The sequence below is a fragment of the Gymnoscopelus braueri genome (assembly GCF_963280865.1).
Source record: "Gymnoscopelus braueri genome assembly, chromosome: 16".
Taxonomy (NCBI): Eukaryota; Metazoa; Chordata; class Actinopteri; order Myctophiformes; family Myctophidae; genus Gymnoscopelus; species Gymnoscopelus braueri.
The window spans coordinates 8,827,507-8,850,837 of NC_137616.1; the positions used below are offsets into that span (position 1 = coordinate 8,827,507).

The 23,331-nt window shown below is 39.6% G+C and overlaps 1 protein-coding gene across 1 annotated transcript; it reads left to right on the top strand.

Annotated features, from left to right (window-relative positions):
* Positions 1-332: 332 nt before the first annotated feature.
* rsph3 (radial spoke head 3) lies at positions 333-19,127 on the top strand. The gene is made up of 8 exons (XM_080454152.1): positions 333-556; positions 5,118-5,205; positions 6,408-6,549; positions 8,848-8,993; positions 13,714-13,917; positions 15,293-15,455; positions 16,438-16,524; positions 18,125-19,127. The coding sequence occupies exons 1-8, from the start codon at positions 429-431 to the stop codon at positions 18,193-18,195; spliced, it is 1,029 nt and encodes a 342-aa protein (XP_080310278.1). The 5' UTR covers positions 333-428; the 3' UTR covers positions 18,196-19,127.
* The last annotated feature ends 4,204 nt before the right edge of the window (positions 19,128-23,331 follow it).

Below are 23,331 nucleotides of genomic sequence, written 5' to 3' on the forward strand. Positions count from 1 at the left end.
TACATTTGAAAACTTGTGAAATGGGACCTTCTGCCTAATGAGTAGGCCTAGCCTACTTTCTACTTTTGGTACTTTAAGTACATTTTTATACCAATACTTTTGTACTTTTACTCAATTCGATTTTGAATTCCGGACTCTTATTGTAACAGAGTATTGCAGTATTGATACGTATACTTAAGTACAACAAATTTAGTAGCCTACTTTTTCCACCACTGGAAGTCATGTAATGATTAAATGACGCGTTTCCTGGATACCGTTGCCTAGGTAAACAACAACACCGTTTCAACTCTCCTCTCTCTCTCATATCATCAAACATCCAGCAGCTTATTGTCCAGCATCAACAGGCTAATCTATTTGATCCAGTTAAGCCTCCAGGTGTTGCTTGTCAGCGGTATAATCACTATAAGTGATTGTTTTATGAGAAGAACATGACGTCGGTAGTAAAGCCTCAGACTCAGAAGGAGTCTGGCACCAACAGCACCTACACGTTCTCCAGCAGACCCAGGCCCGCTCAGAACCGCTCCAAGTACAGGGAACCTGCTGTCTCCGAACAACAGTGAGTTTGAGAACATTTGTAAAGAATTTTGTTCATGAACCTAAACCTGAGCAGCAATATCACGCTATAAATAAACTATAAACATCAGTTGGTGTGTGGTGTGCCTTTGATCATCTGTCATGACCGTCTTGGATGATCTTCAAAATTATGTTTGCACTTTCTCCCTTTTTAGCGGGTCATCTACATAAACGTTCAGATTTCAAATATAAAGAGCTTACCCCATGGTCACGGATGTCAAACTTCTGTACGGTTTCTCAGAAGTACCTGTATTTTCCGTATTGTTCAATAAAAAGCATTTTAATCTGATTGGTGGCCATTTCATCATAGACTTATATTGTATCAGAGTGCAATACACCTCCCAGCCAATAGGGTTGCGCAGTTGAAAGCACAAGGCGAAAATACGAAGAAAATGGCCACCAATCAGAGTAAAATGCTTTTTATTAAAAGATACAGAAGATATGGGTACTTTTGAGGGCCCGTACATAAATATAACATCCGTGGCCATGGGGTAAGCACTTTATATTTGAATTTTGAACGTTAAGTAGATGTCTGGATTTAAAAAGAAGAAAGTGCAAACACTATGTTGAAGTTCATCCATGACTGTCATGTCATGTAATATATGACAGTCATGTATCAAGGCTACGTCATGGTATAAATAAATATGAAAGCAAGCCCCAAGATAGCTCCATAAAGAACCTCTCACTCCGCTATACAGCTCCGAGATGAGGTTCTATGTCGTTACCTTCCAGAATTGGGTATACGTCCGCCAAGGCTCCGCTGTTTACCCTTTTGTATACGTCGTATCCCAAAACTAATGGTAGATTCCAAGCCGCACGGATGTTTAAAGTTTGGAACGGAATGGACAATTTTAGGAACGGAGCGAAACTACCCATTTAAATCGCTTATTTAGTCAGTCTGTGGCCATGTTTCCCATTCAACCCGGAAAACCCCCCTACGTCCGTAGCCCTGAAACATGACTGTCATACCATGACAGTCATGGTGCCGAGTCCCCCTGGTCTAAAGTTGTGTTCGATTTTTTCACATTGCCATCTCTCACATAAACATAAACGTTCAGATTTCAAATATAAAGTGCTTACCACCGAGCCACGGATGTTACAAGGCGATGCGGACCGCGATGAGTACCCGTATCTCCCGTATTGTTCGATAAAAAGCATTTTAATCCCATCGCCGGCCATTTTCTTTTTTTGTTTTTTTTTGTTTTGTAATGTATCAGAGTGCAATACACCTCCCAACCATTAGTGTCGCATGGTTGAAAGTATAGGAGACAATTTGGAGAAAATGGACGGCGATGGGATTAAAATGCTTTTTATTGAACAATACGGGAGATACGGGTACTCATCGCGGTCCACATCGCCTTGTAACATCCGTGGCTCGGTGGTAAGCACTTTATATTTGAAATCTGAACGTTTATGTTTATGTGAGCGATGGCAATCTGAAAAAATCGAACAAAACTTTAGACCAGGGGGACAGGGCACCATGACGCTTGTATACAAGCGTCATGTGAACCATGGCTACTACGTCCGCTGCCAGTACTGCTCCCGGTTTGGCTACAATGGGAAACATGGCCACAGGCTGACTAAATAAGCGATTTAAATGGGTAGTTTCGCTCCGTTCCTAAAATTTTCCATTCCGTTCCAAACTTTAAACATCCGTGCGGCTTGGAATCTACCATTAGTTTTGGGATACGACGTATACAAAAGGGTAAACAGCGGAGCCTTGGCGGACGTATACCCGATTCTGGAAGGTAACGACATAGAACCTCATCTCGGAGCTGTATAGCGGAGTGAGAGGTTCTTTATGGAGCTAGCCCCAAGAGACCACATAAACCTTTATACATCGGCTATTTGAAAATAGCCGATCTACAAGCGTCACGTTGTGAGCTTGTAGATCTTCAAAAAAAAAAAGTTGAATATTTTTGAAACATTTTAACAACACTAAATATTGTATTGCGGGGTCCCTGGCACAACATATTTTCAGATGGGGGGGGGGGGGTCCTTGGATAATTATTACATATTAATTCGGGGGTCCTTGACATGAAAATATTTAGAACCACTGGTTTTAAAGATCATTTAGGAAAGAAGCCCAACACTACACTTTAGAAACAAGCCTAAAATGTAAAAAGAGTTGATATTCTAAAGAGACTCCTCGTTCTTTATGTAGCACCCCAAGTGTTATACTACTTTACAAAAAAACAAGCCCAAAGAAATTGCTGGCTTCACACCCAGCCATCCACCAAGCACCCCCACCTTAATTAATTATTATAACAGGAAGCTTGAAAGCTTCCTGTTATAATGTAAATGGTGCCCTATTATTAGCCTTTTTGAATTTTCCATCATTTGTTAAGTATTGCCTTAATTGGGAGCACGGAAGTACAATAAGTGGTAAAATGGTATAATTATAGCCTAGTACAGTAGACAGGCATATAGATTATAATAGCCTAAGTCAGGGGTCTTCAACAGGGGGTCCGAGACCCCTAGGGGGTTTGATTGATTGATGTACTTTATTTAGTAAGACATGAGAACATCAGTACATGGAAGTACAAATTCACAATACAAGGTCTACTAAACTGGGAGACTCATTAAGCACTGAGCTTGTTTAAGATGAGATCCCCATGCACACAAATCATGATGACATATAAGAGACAGACAGATATACACACTACTATACAGAATGTCATACAATCAGCTTACAGGTTACTGGTATGAAGAGTGAAAAAAATTTGCAAGAGAAGAAAAAGAAATAGGGGGGGGGTAGGTAAAGACTTAGACAGGGGGTCATTAGAGTCATTAGTCATTAGAGTTATGTGGTATCTGAACAGTGTGCAAGTCAAAACATATTAAGAAATGATACTAATGTAACCTTGCTAAAAGTCAGAAGAGTAATAATAATGTGACTGGTGAATGCCTGGTGAAATGTGCTAATTCTAACGCAGCAACAGCTGTCAATCTAACAGCTGAGCACTGATCAAAGAGCTTGGTCAACAGGTGGGGATCACTGACCCCCACCCAAATGAGCAGTTTGCAGTCTAATGTTAGCTACCTACAGTGTATAAAGAAGTGACTGTAAAATTAGTTAGTTGGTACTGTCTCACACGACGTGAGGCTGTGTGGAGCTCAGGGCTCTGCCCTGGCTCCCTGGCTGGTTCTTATGCTGTTATGATGCTGTTGAATGCTGAATAAATGAACATGAATGACCTGGAAACCCTGACGTCTGTCTCTTCTCCTCCACTTCTTATAACAACTACAAGCCTGCTAAACGCAGTTTATGCCTCATCATATACAGTTACTACAGGGGGGCCACCAAATCTTTGTGTGATAACATAGAAAATGTTTTACATTAACCACTTGAACCCTAGCATCCCTATTCTGAGGAGAACTTTCGCCAAAAATAGCCGATCTACAAGCTCACAACACCTCGTGCTGTGAGGCGTTGTGTGAGCTTGTAGATTTATGTGGTTTATGCAGTGAAATGTCTGGAAATACACATTAACATGAATTTACACAGCACTGATGACAGTGCTGTCAAACAGGTCTATGAAGCTATCTACTGTATGAAATCTTTGGAAAAGTTTTATCTGCAACATTACACTATGTAGTGGGGGTCCCTGCTTCATCACTCGCTCAGCTAGGGGGTCCTTGGGCTTAAAAACGTTGAAGACCCCTGGCCTAAGTTGTTTCCTGTAGATCCCACATTTGGTGGATTTAACCTTTGACTCACTATGTAACTTTTTTTTAATGAATAAAATTTAATTTTGTCCAATCTGTATGGTAGAGTATGTTAATACAATATAATTTATACAATTGTGGTGGTTGTATTTTGTCTCCCTGCTTTTCTATTGAGACATTTAGATCATGTCAAAGGTCATGTCTCACCTAGACACAGGATCTGACACGAATTTTGACCTGATAAAATGATGGTCAAGATTTATCCCCTGAGCAAGCAGGCAGGCTCTATTAGATCAATGGTAAAAAATGTCAGCACTTGAGCAGGAAACCGGGTTCAAATCCAGGGTAGAAGAGGGAAAGTTACATATAGTGCTGCTTTAATATTTTCCATCCATTGCCCAAACTTAATAAGCTTTTCATAGCCTATTGCCCGGATATAATAATAATAATAATAATAATAATAATAATAATAATAATAATAATAATAATAATAATAATAATAATAATAATAATTTGCTGTTGTTGTTCATGAAACAGCACGAAACATAGCACCATCCATTAGATAAAATAAATAAAGATAAAAGCAATAAGACAGCATAAAGCACCAATACCTTTTACTTACACAGCCGTAGCCCTATATGTGGTCTGTAAAGAGCTCAAGAAAATGAGTTTTTGTTCAGAAAACATTGAGTTCGTTCATTTGAGCATATATTGACAGAACCATTATGTCCGACTCCTAACCCATGTTATTGAATAATTGACATGACAGCATTGTCTGCATTGCACTTTGAAAGCCATCTGGACTCATAGGCTCACCCATTGTATTGTGAGCAGCGTTGATAATTGCACAATTTTCCTTTTTCTTGACATTATAGGAATGACGCAGCCAGTCATTATGGAAACATTATGTATGACCGCCGTGTTGTCAGAGGGAACACTTATGCCCAGCACATCATGCCACTTGTGAGTATAAAAATGCCTCGTTTAAGACTCATTTGTACTCCGTAGTACGGCGGTGTCGCTTGTCGATAGGGACAAGCAACACAATCCATGACTCATTTGAACCACATGAACCCTAGCGTCCCTATTCTGGGCATGTCATCATAACTGCCGAACATTCAGCGGAAATTGGCAAATGTTTTGCTCAGAGTTGCAACTGTACTTTTTTCCCTCTACACCATATCTCTTTGCCGAAAATAGACGACCCTACAGTACAAGCTAATTAGACATTTAGACCCTGTGTTGTCAGGCAGAAGTCGCAGTACTGTTGACAATGCCAATAAAGTTATTTGAAGCAGCGCACCAGATTAAATGTACTGCCATCTTGATTGTAGTTTGGACATCATTGTGCCACAAAACTTACTGCAGCTTTAAGCCTTACTTACCTGTGAAAAATGGCCAAGATGCTGAATCGTTTTTAGTTTTTTTTGTCGTTATGGCAATTATTTCCTCCCCACACACATTTGTGTGTTGTCACTGCTGTTGTATCCTACTGACTCACCTGCCAGTGAGGAGCGCCCAACGGGAGGACGTAGAGCCTTCGTCCTACTCCTCCCGCTCAACACTCCCTGCCGACAGGTGCCACCACAGCCCGTAGGAATACATGTAGTGACAAATATCACCCTCCCCACCCGGCTTCCCTCCCCGGAACACGGGCCAATTGTGTTCGTATAGACCAGTGGTTCCCAAACTTTTTAGCTCAAGACCCAAAAGAGAAATAAGATGTTTGCCCGGGACCTAAACTAGTGAAAATAGCAGATCTACAAGCTCACAACTTGAGCTTGTAGATCTGCTATTCTATTTTCACTACTTCTTAAATGTTTTCTTTAATGTATTTATGGAAATTATTAGATATATCTTATTTTAATTGATCAAAAGTTAGTTTTTTCTTTAAACTTTTTAAAATCTTTTGCAATAATATATACATATTTTTTAAATATAGGAAACGAGAAAAAAACTCGCGACCCACAAAAATCGGTTCGCGACCCACAAATGGGTATCGACCCACTGTTTGGGAAACAGTGGTATAGACACTCCACAAAGGCGGATGCACCACGGTGGATTCGAACCCACTTTACTACTGCGCCACCCGAGCACCAAGATGCTGCATCTTAAAAAACATGTATGTATGTAATCTATGTATGTATAATGTTTGTGTGTGACAGACAGCTCAGCCAGAGCCAGCAGCAGAGATCCAGAGACAGACGGAGACCAAAAGGAGATCGCTGGCTCGTAAACGCACCAGAGAGTACAGACCCAGGACCCCTGAGGCCCTGCAGGGCAGACAGCACATCGACGTACAAACAGGTACAACTTCACTCTGAGGTCAATGATTGATGAGGCCTTTTTTTTGTCTTTGCCCTATTTTTACCTAGTTTTAATTTGACCCTTTAGTTTAGCCTAGTTGGGTCCCATGTAATTGTTTGGTTGCCAATGCTGTTTTTGTTTTTAAACCCTGTAGCACTTTGAGATTTGCAAGAATGTTAAGTTTGTTATAAATAAAAATGTATTATTATTATTATTATGTTGATGTTGTAAAAGTATTATGTTGTCACTGCCGGGTGGAAACCTCATACTGTCCAAAACGTTCCTTTTTCATTATTATAAAAAAAACATTTATAAATAGTGAAAATAGCTGATCTACAAGCTCTCAACGCATCACGATGCAACACGTGGTTCAATGTAGGTGGTCTTTTTAAGCAGAAAAGCCACTCACTCTTTCATACTACACGCTCAGCGTAGCTCACCGGCATCTCAAACTCCCCCCACCTCCCCAGCCTCCTCCTGTAGAAGCATTTTAGGCCTTCACTATGTCAGCATTTTAATTGTGTGGATTCTCGTGGAGTGTATCATGTTTAATCTATGTGGAGGTTTAAATTATGCCCCATGAAGAGGGTCAAATGCTGTTGTCATGTTTAGGCTCTGCTTCTGGGGGGGTTTGTGCTCTCAGAGTGTCATGCTTGCAGATTGATTTGTAGTACAGGAGCAGAGCCACACCGCCAAATTCAATACAGTATCACTGTAATAAATGGTTTATCTTGACGAAAATGTCTGGCTGAACCCCGCTTTTGATATCCCCCCTCTGGTCTTTCATTTTTATGCCCGGGAGAAATATGTTATTGTTTAATCTCTGCTTCTGGTCAGACTGAATGAAATACATGCATTTGGGAAATGTACTGTAGATTGTCTGATATGTTTGATATTTATGAAGAAGAGGAATACCACCACCGCGCCTCACCCAAAACAAGGCAGGTCCGGTGCGTCACAGGAACGGGACAATACAGCAGCGAAGAAGAAGAGGACACTGGAGCAGCTCGGACATTTTAGCCTTTTTTCATTTAAAGGTGCTACGACATCTTCCTCAGAGTCATGAATGCCACGGGTTAGGGAGGCATTCAAATACAGAACAGTGGCAGGGGTAGTGCTCTCAATTAGCCAATACCAAATGTGTGACAAATGAATGATATAATCTGCACTGTTCTGCATGTGGCAGTCTCCATGGAAACATAACAGTCTTTTAAAGAATAAAAACACATTCACGTGTCATCATGGATCACTATAAGAGCAATGATGCTTAAACAAATTACAACAAGTTGCAAAAAGGTACGTCAATATGACAAAGTCTGTGAAAGATATGTAAAATACTAAGATACAGTATTCACAGAATAAGGGCCTAGGGATTTTTATTGTATGACCCCCACGCAATGGAGTTGACATTTTTTTGATACCCCAAAATCTAAGGGAAGCTGGGGAGCCACGCTTGGCTTAACTGTAATGTTTAGCCATGGGGTAGTCAAGGTCTTTTTTTGTACGGATGGCTGTTTTGTGTTCTCCAATGCAAACTTTTAGTTCTTTTAGTTTGGCCAATGTAGGCTAGACCACAAGGGCACTTTAATAGATAGATGACGTGATTGGATCTACAATTGATGAAGGAAGAGATTATATATATTTTTCCGGGTGTGCGGTTGGGTGAAAGGCGGGTGGCCTTAATGAAGAATTGAGCCTTACAAGCTCCTTATAGACGGTCCCTGAGGTTGCCACCACACTGTGACTGTGATTGCATTTGTTTGTTTTTAAACCTTTATTGTAATTTGTTTATTAACCAGTTTCTGTACTGGCCATGGGCATACTTGGACTTTAACCCTGTAGGCTCCCTGTATTCCTAGGTCCTTATTCTGTGAATACTGTTTTGCTATTGGCTAATTGGGAGCACTAACCCTGCCACTGTTCTGTATTTGAATACCTCCCTATAGCTCGCGGCATTCATGACTCTGAGGAAGATGTAGTAGACATCGAAACGTCAGTCACCCTTTTCATTAAAAATGTATGTGAACCACATTTAACCCCAACAATTTAATTAAAATTGTATGTGAACCGCATTTAACCCCAACAATTTAATTAAAATTGTATGTGAACCGCATTTACCCTAGCACTTAAAATGTGTCATAATTTGTCAAGGTTTGTCAAAACGCGTCACATTGCGTCGTGTGGTGAGCTTATAGATCGGCTATTTTAGCTGTTTGTCGTACCTCAAAGTAAATGGGGCTTAAGTGCTTGATAAAATGTTTGCATTTGGACTCAAACAGTAGTGCCTTTTCTTCTCAGAGCTCTACCTTGAGGAACTGAGCGATCGCATCGAGGTGACTGATGTCCAGTGCCAGACGGACGCCTTTCTGGACAAACCAGCGACTCCGCTCTTCATCCCGGCCAAATCTGGCAAAGACGTGGCCACGCAGATAGAGCATGGCGAGGTGGGTGATCCACCGTGGGGCAGGGCCCACTTGAAAAATCTCAAAGGGATTCGCGGCCCACCCTTATGGTCAGACGGGTGGGCCGCGTGCATTTTCAGAGCATGTTTATTTTAATGATCAATCAATTGGCTGTGTTCCAGCTTCGATCAATGGAACCAAAATAGATACGTAGATACGTAGATACGTAGATACGTAGATAGATAGATAGATAGATAGACATATTTATTAAAGTGTCACTCCACAACACACAAAAAATAAAATACATAAAATACAAAGCAAGGAGTTGTGAGACACTTATCAAAAACAAATAAAACATACATTATGGTACTATAAAAAAGAAAGTACAAAAAATATATAAATTGTATACCGGAACTCATGAAAGACGGTTGTCTGTAAAGCACATTTGTTAATACAGTGTTTTTACAGTGTTTATAGTTCTGTGTTCATAATGTCTGCATATAGGTCACACAGTGTAGAAGGACATGGGCTTCTGATTCAATAGAACCCATATTGCATAGAGTACAGTAGTAGTCTATCAGCTGGGGTGTTTGTGTATCTAATGTAGTATACCGGTACTTGAATTCCCTGTGTTTCACAATGAGAACACATTTTTCAAGGTTTTAAAGAAAACATGCCATGACATTAACATCTATATAGTTAGTCACAGTCCACCACTGCTTATTGTTCAGAAGTTGTATTGTCCAGAAGTTTTCATGCAATGAGACGACCTTGAGAGGTATAGAATCGTGACCAGCGCAGCGTGTTGACAACGGTTTCCATGGTAACCAAGCTTCTTACTCAACGCGTGAAAAGATCGTTTCAAGGTTTTAAAGAAAACATGCCATGACATTAACATCTATATAGTTAGTCACAGTCCACCACTGCTTATTGTTCAGAAGTTGTATTGTCCAGAAGTTTTCATGCAATGAGACGACCTTGAGAGGTATAGAATCGTGACCAGCGCAGCGTGTTGACAACGGTTTCCATGGTAACCAAGCTTCTTACTCAACGCGTGAAAAGATCGATCCAACGGAAGTACAATTAAAAGTTAAACTATGAACAGTGGTGGACAAAGTACTCAACCCCAGTACTTGAGTCTAAATAGTATAAATACTGTAGTCCTGGTCAAATATTACTCGACTACAAGTGAAAGTTGCTCTGTGAAATTTGTACTTGAACTAAAGTTCTGGAGTACTTGCTTCAAAAGTACAAATTACAAAGTACATTTTCTTTTTTATATACATAGATAAAATGCATTTCTGTATTAAAATGTTGATATTTTCCCAAACAATTCAAAGATTTTCCAGAAATGTTCAAAAACATATAATGATAATTGTGTTGTGAGCTTGTAGATCCAGAGGGAAATTCAGTTGACATAACAGCACTGTAGTAAGGATGAAACAAAGATACCGGTAACACTATAGTAACACAATTGGTAGCAGTATAATATCGTCTCTGTGGGGTGGAAACATGTCCAAAACTGTTACTTTTCTGGATGCAAATTCAAAAATAGCAAAAATAGCAGATCTACAAGCTTGGAACTTCCAAGCTTTTGTGTGACGCTGTAGTATGATCAAGAGCTGTCGGGCAGAAACCGTGTCTCTCCAAAATATTTCAAGTTTTTTTCCATAAATGAATACCCTACTTCATCATAAAAGAGTGAAAAAAGCAGATATACTGCTCCTCACAACACGTTACGATGCGACGCGTTGTGAGCTTGTAGATTTATTATTTATTATTATTTTCACCCTTTTAAAAATGTTTTTCAAATAACAATAAAAAAGGAACGGTTTGGGACATGCAAGGTTTCCACCCGACAGCAAGGAGTTAAGGATAATTCCTTTTAACAGGTCGTTCATGAAAGTCCTTGCGGTCTTGTTTCCAATGAGAACCTGTGAGCAATTGGGGTTAAGAGTCTTGCTCAGGGACAAATTTCATATCATCGGCACATATGCTGGGATAGCCTGGAATCGAACCTGGGGCAACCAGGGCCAGCTGGTTCCCTAGGCGGGCTCACTAACCACTCAGCTTTGGCCGCCCTTAGTTAAAGTTGGGTAAGTGATATTTTTTGGGGGGTTTTTTTGTTAAAAGGTGACAGTACTATATTCTGATAGTAATCATTGCTACAGAGCGTTTGTTGGGTCACAGGGGTCTCTCCAGCTCTTTAGTAAAGAGAATATAGTACATTTTCAGGTAGGTGACAACATTTAAGCCAATCAGGAGAGAGCACTGAAAATGCATTTTCTATTTAATAAAGAGCTGGAGAGACATGGGAGATCCTTTTACTGAACAAACACTCTAATGATTACCATCAGAATATAGAGCTATTTTTAACCAAAGTAAATCACTTACCCTACCTTTTAAGATCTGACCTGGCTTTCTGTGCCTGGTACTGGTCAGGTGTACAGTGTTGGTGTATAGGCCACCTGTATAGGTGGTATTACCAACACAAAGGATTCTCACCACTATACAATATTGAGCTTACATAAGCCTACACATAAAAGCAAATCTATACAAAGGGGTTTTCAGGAGTGGCTCAGCTAGCCTGACCTCTAGGTCAGTCCAACGCCTGCAGGAATGGCTCTTATTGGAGTTAAAAGCAGTGATGTGTTCTACCGTGGTACGCTGTATACGCAGTATGGCCTGCAGATTTTTTTCGTCGCCACCGTATACATCCAAAAACGGTTCGAAACGGCGTATCTGATACGTTGATACGCATCTGATACGCTGCACCCAGGAGTGGCTGGGCTGGGGGGCAGCAATACAAACAGCAAGAATGTGGTCTGACCGTCTGACTGGTCTAACTCTGAGGTGAAGCCGTGAAGGCTTATCATGTGCGTGGCTATTGTTCTTGGGGTGATAATGGCTACTGGTGAAGGAATTCACACATTTCAACGACCTGCCATTCACTTCATTGAACGTAGGTCACTGAATTGAGTACTTCATTAGTATTCAAATTGCGCGTCATAGCACAGCAAAATCTTTAATCTTCAATACAGTTTGTGTCTTCAATGCCAAGTTAATACTATTCTGTAATAGATACAGGAAGGCTCGCTGTTAACACTGCTATAATTATATCTGATAAGCCTAACCAGCATTTGTTTATAACAATGCTTGCACTTCTATGGTAATAAAACAATTAAATCAAATGCATCTAAGGCTAAAAGCAGCTCCGAAGTGGTTGAGTTACAGGGTGATTAACATTATAAACAGTAGAAAATCAGTATAAAGCATATTGTAAGTGTACTCAGTGTTACTGTGAAACTGGGCCTGAGTGGGCCTGGCCGAGTTTGCGGGGCAGAAACGCGCGCGGAGCGCGCACAATTTTTTGACATTAATTAATTATACGCGCGTGCGTGCCGTGCGTGTGGGAGGAACTAGGGGGGGAATTGTTATAGTATACCCTCCAAAAAAATCTAGAACACACCACTGGTTAAAAGAGCTACGGTGTAGCTACAGTATGTGACCTCAAACACATTAATACAAAATACATTTAACCTTTATTGTGACCAGTTTTACTATAACCAGTTGTAGTGTGCATGCGCATTATGCATGCATGTCATCACTGTCGGGTGGAAGGTATGTCCAAAACCGTTCAGGAAATGGTAAAAAGAACCTTATCCAATGGATCCAATGTAGTTATTATTTAGTCACAAACTATTATTTTTCATTGGTTCAATATTTATAAAACCCACAGACACACTTAACCACTTTCAACCTGGCCTCCCTATTTTGGGCATGTCATTATAGGCAAAAATTCCAACTTCCAAATTGAAAATAGTGAAAAATAGCAGATCTACAAGCTCACAATGTGCCGCAATGTAACATATTTGGAGCCTTTAGACCGTCTATTTTCACGTTTGTGAGAACTATGAAATGGGGCATTCTTTTATGAGAAAAACCTAAAAAGACAAAAGATACAAGGTTTTAGCCTGACAGCATCGATGTGCATATGGGACTGATCAAGTGTATACATCCGTACGTGTGCGTTCATGTAAGTGCGTTCACGTAAGTGTGTGTGTGTGTGTGTGTGTGTGTGTGTGTGTGTGTGTGTGTGTGTGTGTGTGTGTGTGTGTGTGTGTGTGTGTGTGTGTGTGTGTGTGTGTGTGTGTGTGTGTGTGTGTGTGTGTGTGTGTGTTCGTGTAGCCTGTGTGTGCATGACATGTGCATTTGGATTAGGACCTAACATGAGCCCTTGTATTGATTTCAAATCCTCAGGGAGCCCAGTGACCAATGCCTTCTAAACTACTGATTTTGGAGAATTGGCCTTAGGTCTCAATGGGTTAATCGGGATTGTGAGTTCAGTTGTGTCCCGAGTCCTGCAGTTCAGAAGGTAACCGGAACACTCGCCCCAAACCCCCCCCCCCCCCCCGCGGTTCTTGTATTCTTGTATTTGTTTTGCTGAGGATAAGGTTAGAAATAAGTTTAGAGTTAGGCATAGTTTTACTGAGATTACGTTCAGGAATAAGGTCAGGTTTAGGCATAGTTTTACAGAGGTTACGTTTAGGAATAAGGTCAGGTTTAGGCATAGTTTTACAGAGGTTACGTTTAGGAATAAGGTCAGGTTTAGGCATAGTTTTACTGAGGTTACGTTTAGGAATACCTGGTGGCGACCGTTCCGAGGTCGTTGTATTCGTTCAGAACCGTTGGGTTCAGTTCTGTCCTGTGTTCAGTTCAGAACAGTTCTGTCCTGTGTCCCCCCCCCCCCCTCCCCCCGCAGCTGTTTGACTTTGACAGGGAGGTGCAGGCCATGCTGGCGGTTCTGGTGGGGAAGACGGTGGAGCAGTCTCTGTTGGAGGTGATGGAGGAGGAGGAGCTGGCGTGCCTGCGCGCCCAGCAGAGGGCCTTCGAGGAGCTGAGGAACGCCGAGCTGGTGGAGGTGCAGCGCCTGGAGGAGCAGGAGAGACGCAAGCGTGAGGAGAAGGTACGCGGCACAAAACGGATCAGCTGCAACTGTCCATTATTTTCTTAGTGATTATTCTATCAATCATCTTTAATCGGATAATCGGATAATCGAGAAGCTTATTTTCAATTCAATATTTTTAATTCAAATTTATTATCGATTGCGGTAAGCACTGGGAGCTGATGATAGGTGTTGCGCTCCACCTCAGCAATCCATCTCCCAGGGGTCTAGTGTAGCAGTATAGCGGCTGACTTGATTGTGCATGGGTTTTCACATTAAACTATCCAAATTATATTTTTTATATTTTGATAAGAGTAAATTGGCTGCCACTTTGTATCATGTAGCCTATAGCCATGTCCCACAAAGTCATCCAGAGGACATGCTGGTCATTCAAACATTCTGTAGCAATAACTCAATGCAGTCATTTCAGGGCCTGTCTAACACGTTGTAACCGTTTGGAAGGATTATGTGATGGAGTGACAGATTATAAATCGGGAGATGTTAGAATCAATACGCTCAGGCCAGAGTGCAAACAGGAACGTAGTTCTAGCCTAGTCATTAAAGCAGTGGTTTGTAAAGCACAATAAAGCACATTGAATAGCCTTGTTGCTGAAAAATGTGCTTTACAAATACACATACCTTGACCTTGACTTGTGTGTAACTTTGTTGCAATTAATTAAAGCTTTACAGCTGGTTGGTCTGCTGTTTTTGGAGAAAAGAAAATCTTGAAAGATTGTGATTTTCTTTTGTGGAATAGTTTAGATGTTATTTTAAACACAAGTCTGCTCTTATGGGGGGCCCTGGCACAATATATTTTCAGATGGAGGTCCACGGGCCAAATACATATCAATTTGGGGGTCCTTGACATGAAAATGTTTTAGAACTTCTGAGCAGTGGTGGAAAAAGTACTCAGATATTTTTGTATTCTTAAGTAAAAATAGCAATACCACAATGTAAAAATACTCTGTTACAAGTAAAAGGTACAAAAGTATTGGCATAAAAATATACTTAAAGTACCAAAAGTAAAAGTACACAAATGTTTGAAAATAGCAGATCTACAAGCTCACAACGCGTCGCATCGCGGCGCGTTGTGAGCTTGTAGATCTGCTATTTTCAAATAGCCTATATATAAAATAGGCCTAAAGTGGATAATGTATGTTTTAGAATATAATAATTCATATCTGAAAAGTAACTTGTAACTAAATCTTTATTAACTAGTAACCAAACAATTGTAGTGGAGTAAAAGTACAATATCTGCCTCTGAGATGTAGTGGAGTAGAAGTAAAAGTACCGTACTAAAGTACAGTACAGTACTTGAGTAAATGTACTTACTTACTTTACACCACTGCGTCTGAGTTAAATAAAACCTCATGTATCTCTCTCTCTGTGACCCCAGGATGCCAGACTTGCAGAGGAGAGGGAGATGCTGCAGAAGGACATGGAGACTGCAGAGAAGGTCGCTGCGCGGGCGTTCGCCCAACACTACCTGTCTGAGCTCCTACCGTCTGTCTACAACACCCTGAGGAACCAGGGATACTTCTATGACCCTGTGGAGAAAGGTCAGCCCTTCTTTACCATAAGCCAGTGGTTCATAAAAAGGGGGTCCAGGCAGGGGGACCCTCTGGGTTTCCTTGAGGGGATTCTAAATGGTCCCTAACAGGTCTGTAACTCTGAGAGGTTCCATAATGTACAATGTCAATTAATTGACATACTGTAACTGTACATACATGCATAATGTCGATTCATTGAATAATCGAGAAGTTTGTGTTTTGTTTTTTGACAAATTTAGAAAATATACATAACATATATATCAACAAATGGACTTTCGTTATATGGATGGAATGGATTTTTTATGATTGACTAACTAACTGTAGATTAGTCTGATTCACAGTCCCATTTATGCTTCTGTATACAAATGTATAAATCATAAAAATACAGAAAATAAAAATGAGAAAGGAAACTAAACTTAAAAACTGAAAATACATTTCCAATCACGTCAATTATTTCGTCAATTACTTCAATCATTTCATTAAAAGAGTTTATTTTTAATAATGGGTTAAATCGATTCGTTTACATATGACCTCAGTCAACGTTTGTGTAAGTCCCCACATGAAGGTCAACGACCTCCACTTATCCAACCATTAGGCGTGTGTCATAGTTCAAAATAAGCCGTGTGCACACAACACACACACACAGCACAACACAACACAACACAACACAACACAACACAACACAACACAACACAACACAACCTTATGTCATTCACCTCATAACCTGGTTATGACATCCGTATTATGTGTCCAAAAATATATATATACCATCTCACGAGCTTGTAGATTGACTATTTTCAAATAGCTGCTCATGTATGAAATAGGTTGAAGTGGTTAAACTGATTTTGATGCTGTATTAACCAATTTTTCTGGGGAACCTCCGCAAGGACCCCTGGGGGTCTTTGAGAACCACTGGTGTACACACAACACCATCTTATGTCATTCTTGACATCGATACATAACCTTGTTGTGTGTGTTGTTTGACTTCTAGATATCGAGAGTGATTTCTTCCCGTGGCTGATGACTGAAGTCGGCAACAATCTGGAGAAGAGATACATCGCTAGACAACAATTGGACTGTAAGAGAATGCACACACACACACACACACACGCACACGCACACACACGCACACGCACATGCACACAGTAAGTCATTTACCACAAAGTAGAAATACTGCACAAAGTCAAAGTCCTGAATTCAAAATTGCAGGTGAGTAAAAAGTACAAAAGTATTGGCATCAAAATATACTTACAGTACCAAATGTAACGTAAAAGTACTCATTATTATGCAGAACAGTCCATTTCACAATCATGTTGGATTGTAATTGCTAATTAGTAATGCATTGTTAATGTGTTCATCACTTTAATTAATGTAGCAGCTGGTAAAGGTGAGGCTGATTTTAATGGCTTTATGTGCTGCTGGGTAGATTAACCTACAGTATAACAATGCAACATCATAAGCGGCACTATGTAGCCTTTTTAAATGAATAGAATGTAATAATGTCCAATCTGTATGGTAGAGTATGTTAATACACTATAATACAATTGGGGTGGTTGTATTTTGTCTCCCTGCTCTTCTATTGAGACATTTAGATCTTGTGTCTAGGTGAGACTTGACCTTTGACACAATCTTGTTCCTGGTTTGACGCAAGTTTTTATTCAATGTATTCTCTGGGGATTCAATTTATCCCCAGAGCAAGCAGCAGATTAGTTCAATGGCAAAAATGTCAGCACTTGCGCAGGAGCCCGGTTCAACTCCAGGGTAGAAGAGGATAAGTTACATTGTAGGCCTACAGCTTTAATGTCTGTTTTGTATTCATAATCTAAATGTGCAAAGTAACTAGTAACTAAAGCTGTTAAATAACTGTAGTGGAGTAAAAAGTATAATATTTTCCACTGAGATGCAGTGGTATAAAGTATCACAAAATGGAAATAGTCAAGTAAAGTAAAAGCAGTCTACTTCAAAATTCTACTGAAGTACTCGAGTAAATGTACTATTTTCTTTCCATCACTTTGCGCGCACAACTTTTTCAACGAGCACTGTTAGACATGCATGCACATTTTAGTCTAAAGCCTGGTTGCTAAATAAAAATAGCAGATCTACAAGCTCACAATGTGACTTCGTCATATGATGATGTATAAATGAAGCATTTGGCTTCCACACGTCACTGGTGTGGTGTGCCCCTAGAGATGATGATTCATAGATGTTATTACAGCTCCATCTAGTGGTCATGTTTGAGCATTACAGAGATGATTGCTGTAGCCTAGTGGTTCCCAAACTTTTTAGCTCCAAGACCCAAAAGATAAATTAGACATTTGCCTGTGACCCAAACTAGTGAAAATAGCAGATCTGCAAGCTCTGCGTTGTGAGCTTGCAGATCTGCTACTTTCGCTACCTCTTAAACTTTAAAAAAAAAATATTTATGGAAATTATTTGATTTGTTTAAATGTTGGAATTGTTTTTAATTGATGAAAAGTTGTGATTTTTTTTGTTAAATTGATATACTTGCGACCCATAAAAATTGGTCTGCGACCCAAAGATCCACTGTTTGGGAACCAGTGCTGTAGCCCACCCATTGCAGCAGTCAATGCACTTTAAATCTCACATCAAGCATGTTCTGTCTACACTACAGTATAATACGTGGTAAACTCCTGTGACACTGCTTTCATCTGTTACAGCGCTCATCCTTGATGTGACACAGAAGCAGCTGGAGGCCTACTGGCAGCTGGAGCCAAACCCACCCAAATGAGAGGGTGTGTGGCTGACTGTGGGGTATAATAATATTAGAGATCATTGCATCACTGTCAGGAGGAAACCTCGTAAGTCCCAACTGTTATACTTTTCAGGAAATGGCAAAAAAAATTATCCTGCTTTCCAAAGTGTCCGATGTAGTTATTATTTAGTCACAACAGCACTTGTACAGCACTTGTACAACGAAGTAGGACATTAATTTATGAAAAAACATAAAAAGTTGAAATATGGAGATACAAGGTTTCTACCCAACAGCAACAATATAATATCATAGGTATGAGATACTGGCTATCTGGCTGATAATGAGAAGCGTCAAGAAATATGAACAATAAATGAAAGGTTCTTGGTTGCATAAACTCCCTTGTGTTGCTCATGTGGTAAAATATTACATGTATAGGCTTATATTAAAAAGAATACGTGTGTTGAGATATGTTTATGGACATTGAGGGTGTTTCTTTTATATTTAAAGGAGGAGTTCACCCAAAAAATTATTTATTTTCTATCAATTGCACACCCCATGAAGCCTTGAATACATGGATTTATTTTGTTTTTTGTCGCATCCCTAAGCCAATAATTTGATGCCCGGGTGTATTTCCGGTAGGAGACACAAGAATCTACTTTGTGTCTCCTACCGGATACATTAGCCAGTAGGAGACAGGAATCAAATTATTAGCTTAGGAATGCGACAAAAACACAAATAAATTCATGGATTCAAGGCTTCATGGGGTGTGCAATTCATAGAAAATAAGTCATTTTTGGCTGAACTACTCCTTTAAGGTGACTTTGTTGGAGCCTTGCCAATTAACATAATGAAAAATCCTAATGACAAATGTCTTTGTTTTACAGTTGCTATTCAATAAATCACAGTTGATGTTTAATTGTGTATTGTGACTTCCATGAAGACTTATTTAACAGTAACGACAAGAGGAGATCTTAAATGTACTGACTGAAGACTTGTTAGCGAGTTGTTAGAGTCTAATTCCTTAGTAAAGGTGCTGTAGGGTTCCAAGGGGTCCCCAGCAAAATGTGTTAATATAGTACAAAGTTTATACATACTGAAAAAGTTACAAATCTGGAATTTGTCTTGAAACATTTTAACACAAATCTTGTATGGGGGTCCCTGGCACAATATATTTTCAGATGGGGGATATATACATTCATTTTAGGTCTTAAGTGATCATTATTATTATTATTATTATTATTATTATTATTATTATTATTATTATTATTATTATTATTATTATTATTTATAGTTAAAACTCTATATTGTGATAGTAATGATTGCTGTGTTTGTTCAGTAACAGGGGTCTCTCCCACCACATTTTAAGATGGGTTTCTTAATTAATATTCTGTGTTGGTTTCATTCAACGCTTTAGCCTTTACAATGTACAGTTTATTATTTGATCCTCATTATTTTCTGTTGAGGTTATAACTAGTCTTCCTGGGTCGCTGGAGAGACAAGAGACACAAGAGGGAACAGGGACCAGAGGCAGCCAGTCAATATTTAACATTTAATATAGAATATAGAATGGCAGAATTTAAATAAAGAATCATACAATGCAACTGGTCAGTATAGATCAGAAGAAAATTAAGAAGTAATAACTCTCTTCCTATGACAGAAAATCAAAAAAAATAGACAAGGAAACAACGGATAAATTAAGGCACAATTAAATAAAAGGAACAAACAAACAAACAACAGACTTAATGAGAAGAGAATTACATCCTGATGTGCATTATCCAAATTCTACAAGACAGAGCTTCCAGGGTCTGAAAAGCAAAACAGTCTTTAAAAGGTGTTTCTACCACATGAACCCTATAGCATCCCTATTCAGGGCATGTCATAATAGGTGCATAATACATTCTGCTGAAATAGCTGGTCTACAACCTCACAACTCGATTAGATAGGCTATTTTCGGCAAAGAAATTTGGTATAGACCCCTGAGGGATCCCAGTCAACGATGTATACACATAGATGGTGTTTGTTTGACTTGTTGCATTTACCTGCCCATATGTACATTTAATTAGCTACTAAATGGCAGCAGCCACCCCAATATGAGGGGAAAATATGTATTCTACAAATAATATACATTTGAGAAACTAGTAGACATAGGAGCAGAGTATTCTCAATTACTATGCTTATTGGGATTTGGGAGTATTCCAATTGCTCAACTGTTTACTGTTACTATTTATTTGCATTTGGCTATGTTTGGAACCTGTTTGTTTGGTTGCCCTAGTAAGCAAATTCAAAGCAACAGTGTCTTGAAAGGTTATTCAGTGTGATCACGGCTCCTCTAATTTAACTTCCCCATCTCAATAGCAGACATTTCACACGACACATAAAGTATATTTGAATCTGTGTTTGTGTCATTCAAATGAGTTTTCAACCACTTAATGCATGGTCTATTGGCTGTCAAATAATTGTAGTGAAGAAAGAAAAGTGCAATATTTGCCTCTGAGATGTAGTGGAATAGTATAAGTATCAAAAATGGAAATACGCAAGAGTAAAAGTACCTAAATTTGTACTTAAGTATAGTATTTGAGTAAATGTAGCCTATTTAGTTACTTTCCACCACTGAGCACTATATGATCAAAGATGTCAGTGGTTATTGACCCTTATACACAATAGATTATCACTTTTTACATCGATAATACGTCAACTAAATTCTTAGAAGTAGGTAGCCTACAGTAGTAGTGTTGGCGTAAGGAACCTGGTAAAGCTGTGGCTGATTTTAATTACTTAATGTGTTGCTGGGTAGATTAAAATAGCCTCTAATAATACGTCATGATTTATCACTTATGTGTTGTATTAACTAGTTACTAAAGCTGCCAAATAATTGCAGTGGAGTAAAAAAAAAAGTACAATATTTGCCTCGGCTCAGATGTGGAGTAGAAGGAAAGGTGTAAAAAAATAAGGAAATACTCAAGTAACTTAAAAGTGCCTAACATTTTAGTTTAAGTATAGAGTACTATACTTTCCACCACTGATCACAACCTATGCTCAAAATGACAGTGTCAATGACAGTGTCATTTTGACCCTTATAATAATGATTAGGCCTGGGGGTCTTCAACAGGGGGTCAGAGTCAGAGTTACCACAGGGGGGCCACCAAATCTTTGAGTGATAGGATTATTATTTTTTACATTAAAACTTGAACCCTAGCATCCCAATTCTGAGGAGAACTTTAGCCAAAAATAGCTGATCTACAAGCCGTTGTGAGCTTGTAGAGCGGCTATTTTTGGCTAAGTGGTTTGCTGTAGAGGGGGAAAAGAGCAGACCAAGTACAGAGTGAAAGGTCAAGTTTACTACATATTGAGGGATTAAGTGGTTAAATGTCTGAAAATGCACATTAACATGAATCCAACATACACTGATGACAGTGCTGTCAAACAAGTCTATGAAGCCATCTTTGAAATCTATGAAAAAGTTTAATATGCAACACAATTTTATACAATATGTGGTGGGGGATCCCTGCTTCATCTGATCTCTCGCTCAGCTAAGGGGTCCTTGTTCTGAAACACATTGAAGACCCCTGAATTAGGCTACGTTTTACATCAATGATATGTGGACTAATGCTTAGAAGTAGGCTACAGTAGGTGCAGCAGTGGTGGAAAAGGTATTCACATTTTTTACTTAAGTAAAAGTATCAATACTGCAATGTAGAAATACTCTGTTACAAGTAAAAGGCCCGGAAGTAAATATTTACCTGAGAAAAATTACAAAAGCATTGGTGTCAAAATATACTTAAGTACTAAAAGTAAAAGTACTCATTATGCACAATATCCCATTTCACATGTTTCCAAATCCTTTGAAAGTAGCAGATCTACACGTTGTAGATCGGCTATTTTCAAATAGCCATGGCTGAAGTGGTTATTGTATGCTTTAAAAAGTAACTAGTAACTCAAGTTTTCAAATACTTATAGTGGAGTAAAAAGTACAATATTTGCCTATGAGATGTAGTGGAGTAGAAGTAAAAGTAGGCTACAGAAATTTGGAAATAGCCTACTCCAGTAAAGTAAAAAATACCTCAAAACATGTACTTAAGTACAGTAGGCTACTTGAGTAAATGTACTAGTTACTTTACACCACTGCTAGTAGGATATAGCCTGGTAAACACCCCCTCCCTCCGGAAATCTCATGCATTGCATTGCATTTGGTTTCAGGAAGGAGGGTCTGGGATTGCTCACAGAGTAAAGCTGCCCGAACCGCTGCGCATACGAACCAATCAGCGGCTGCTAGGGGCGGGATCATCCAATCACCTGCCTAGTAGCTTGAAAAAATGAAACTCCGTCTGTCATCGATTCTGCGCCCGAAGTCTCAGATGCAAGTACGCTGTGAAACAAAATGTGTGTCGCAAGCTTCTTCCATTTGACGGAGTGAGGTTAAGTAGGATAGTGTTGGCGTGAGGAAGTGGTTGCTAGGTGTGTCCAGGTCAGGCTGACTCACTGACTGTGTACAGACTACAGAGACAGCACATACTGTAGTGTAGGTGCACTGCACGTCCTACCTAATATATATGACTCTATTTTAGTCCTGTCAAACCATTGGCCAGAGGCACTTATGACACCTTATGACACTTATGACACTTATGCCACCTCCTCCCCACTGGTTTAGCAGCTCTACGTTAGAACTCCAGTCCACAGCCTGGGCGTGTGCAGTGTTGCCAGATCGTGCGAGAGAAATAAGCAACCAGGTCATGAAAACAAGCCCAAAAGAAGCCACATGAACACTCTAACAGTCTAACCCCATGCATTGGCTATTTGAAAATAGCCGATCTACAAGTTCACAACGCTGTTTTTATTTTTTAATGCAGAATATATATTTTTAAACATTTTAACAACACAAATCTATAATGAGCGGACCTGGCAATGCTGTCCACAGCCTGGGGGTGGGTGTGTGTATGTGCACGCGGTGGGCGTGTGTGCTGTGGGTGTGTGCACGAGTGTGCGCGCGCAACTTCCCCGAATAGAAATGGAAATAGAAACTAGAGATGATGCTGTGTAATAATCAGTCAGTGTGTGTGTAATAAATGCTACGTAAAAGTGTCAACCTGACCCCCCTCCAAACTGTTTACTGTTAGCCTACATCTTAATTTCGATTTCTACTCGTTTAGTTGATGTTTTTGCATTGTAGTCATT

Excerpts from the sequence above, each read along its gene's own strand:
- rsph3 (XM_080454152.1), top strand. The coding sequence starts at position 429 with ATGACGTCGGTAGTAAAGCCTCAGACTCAGAAGGAGTCTGGCACCAAC. Across the intron at positions 13,918-15,292 it reads GACGCAAGCGTGAGGAGAAG|GATGCCAGACTTGCAGAGGA; the intron begins GTACGCGGCACA and ends CTGTGACCCCAG. Across the intron at positions 15,456-16,437 it reads CTATGACCCTGTGGAGAAAG|ATATCGAGAGTGATTTCTTC; the intron begins GTCAGCCCTTCT and ends TTTGACTTCTAG.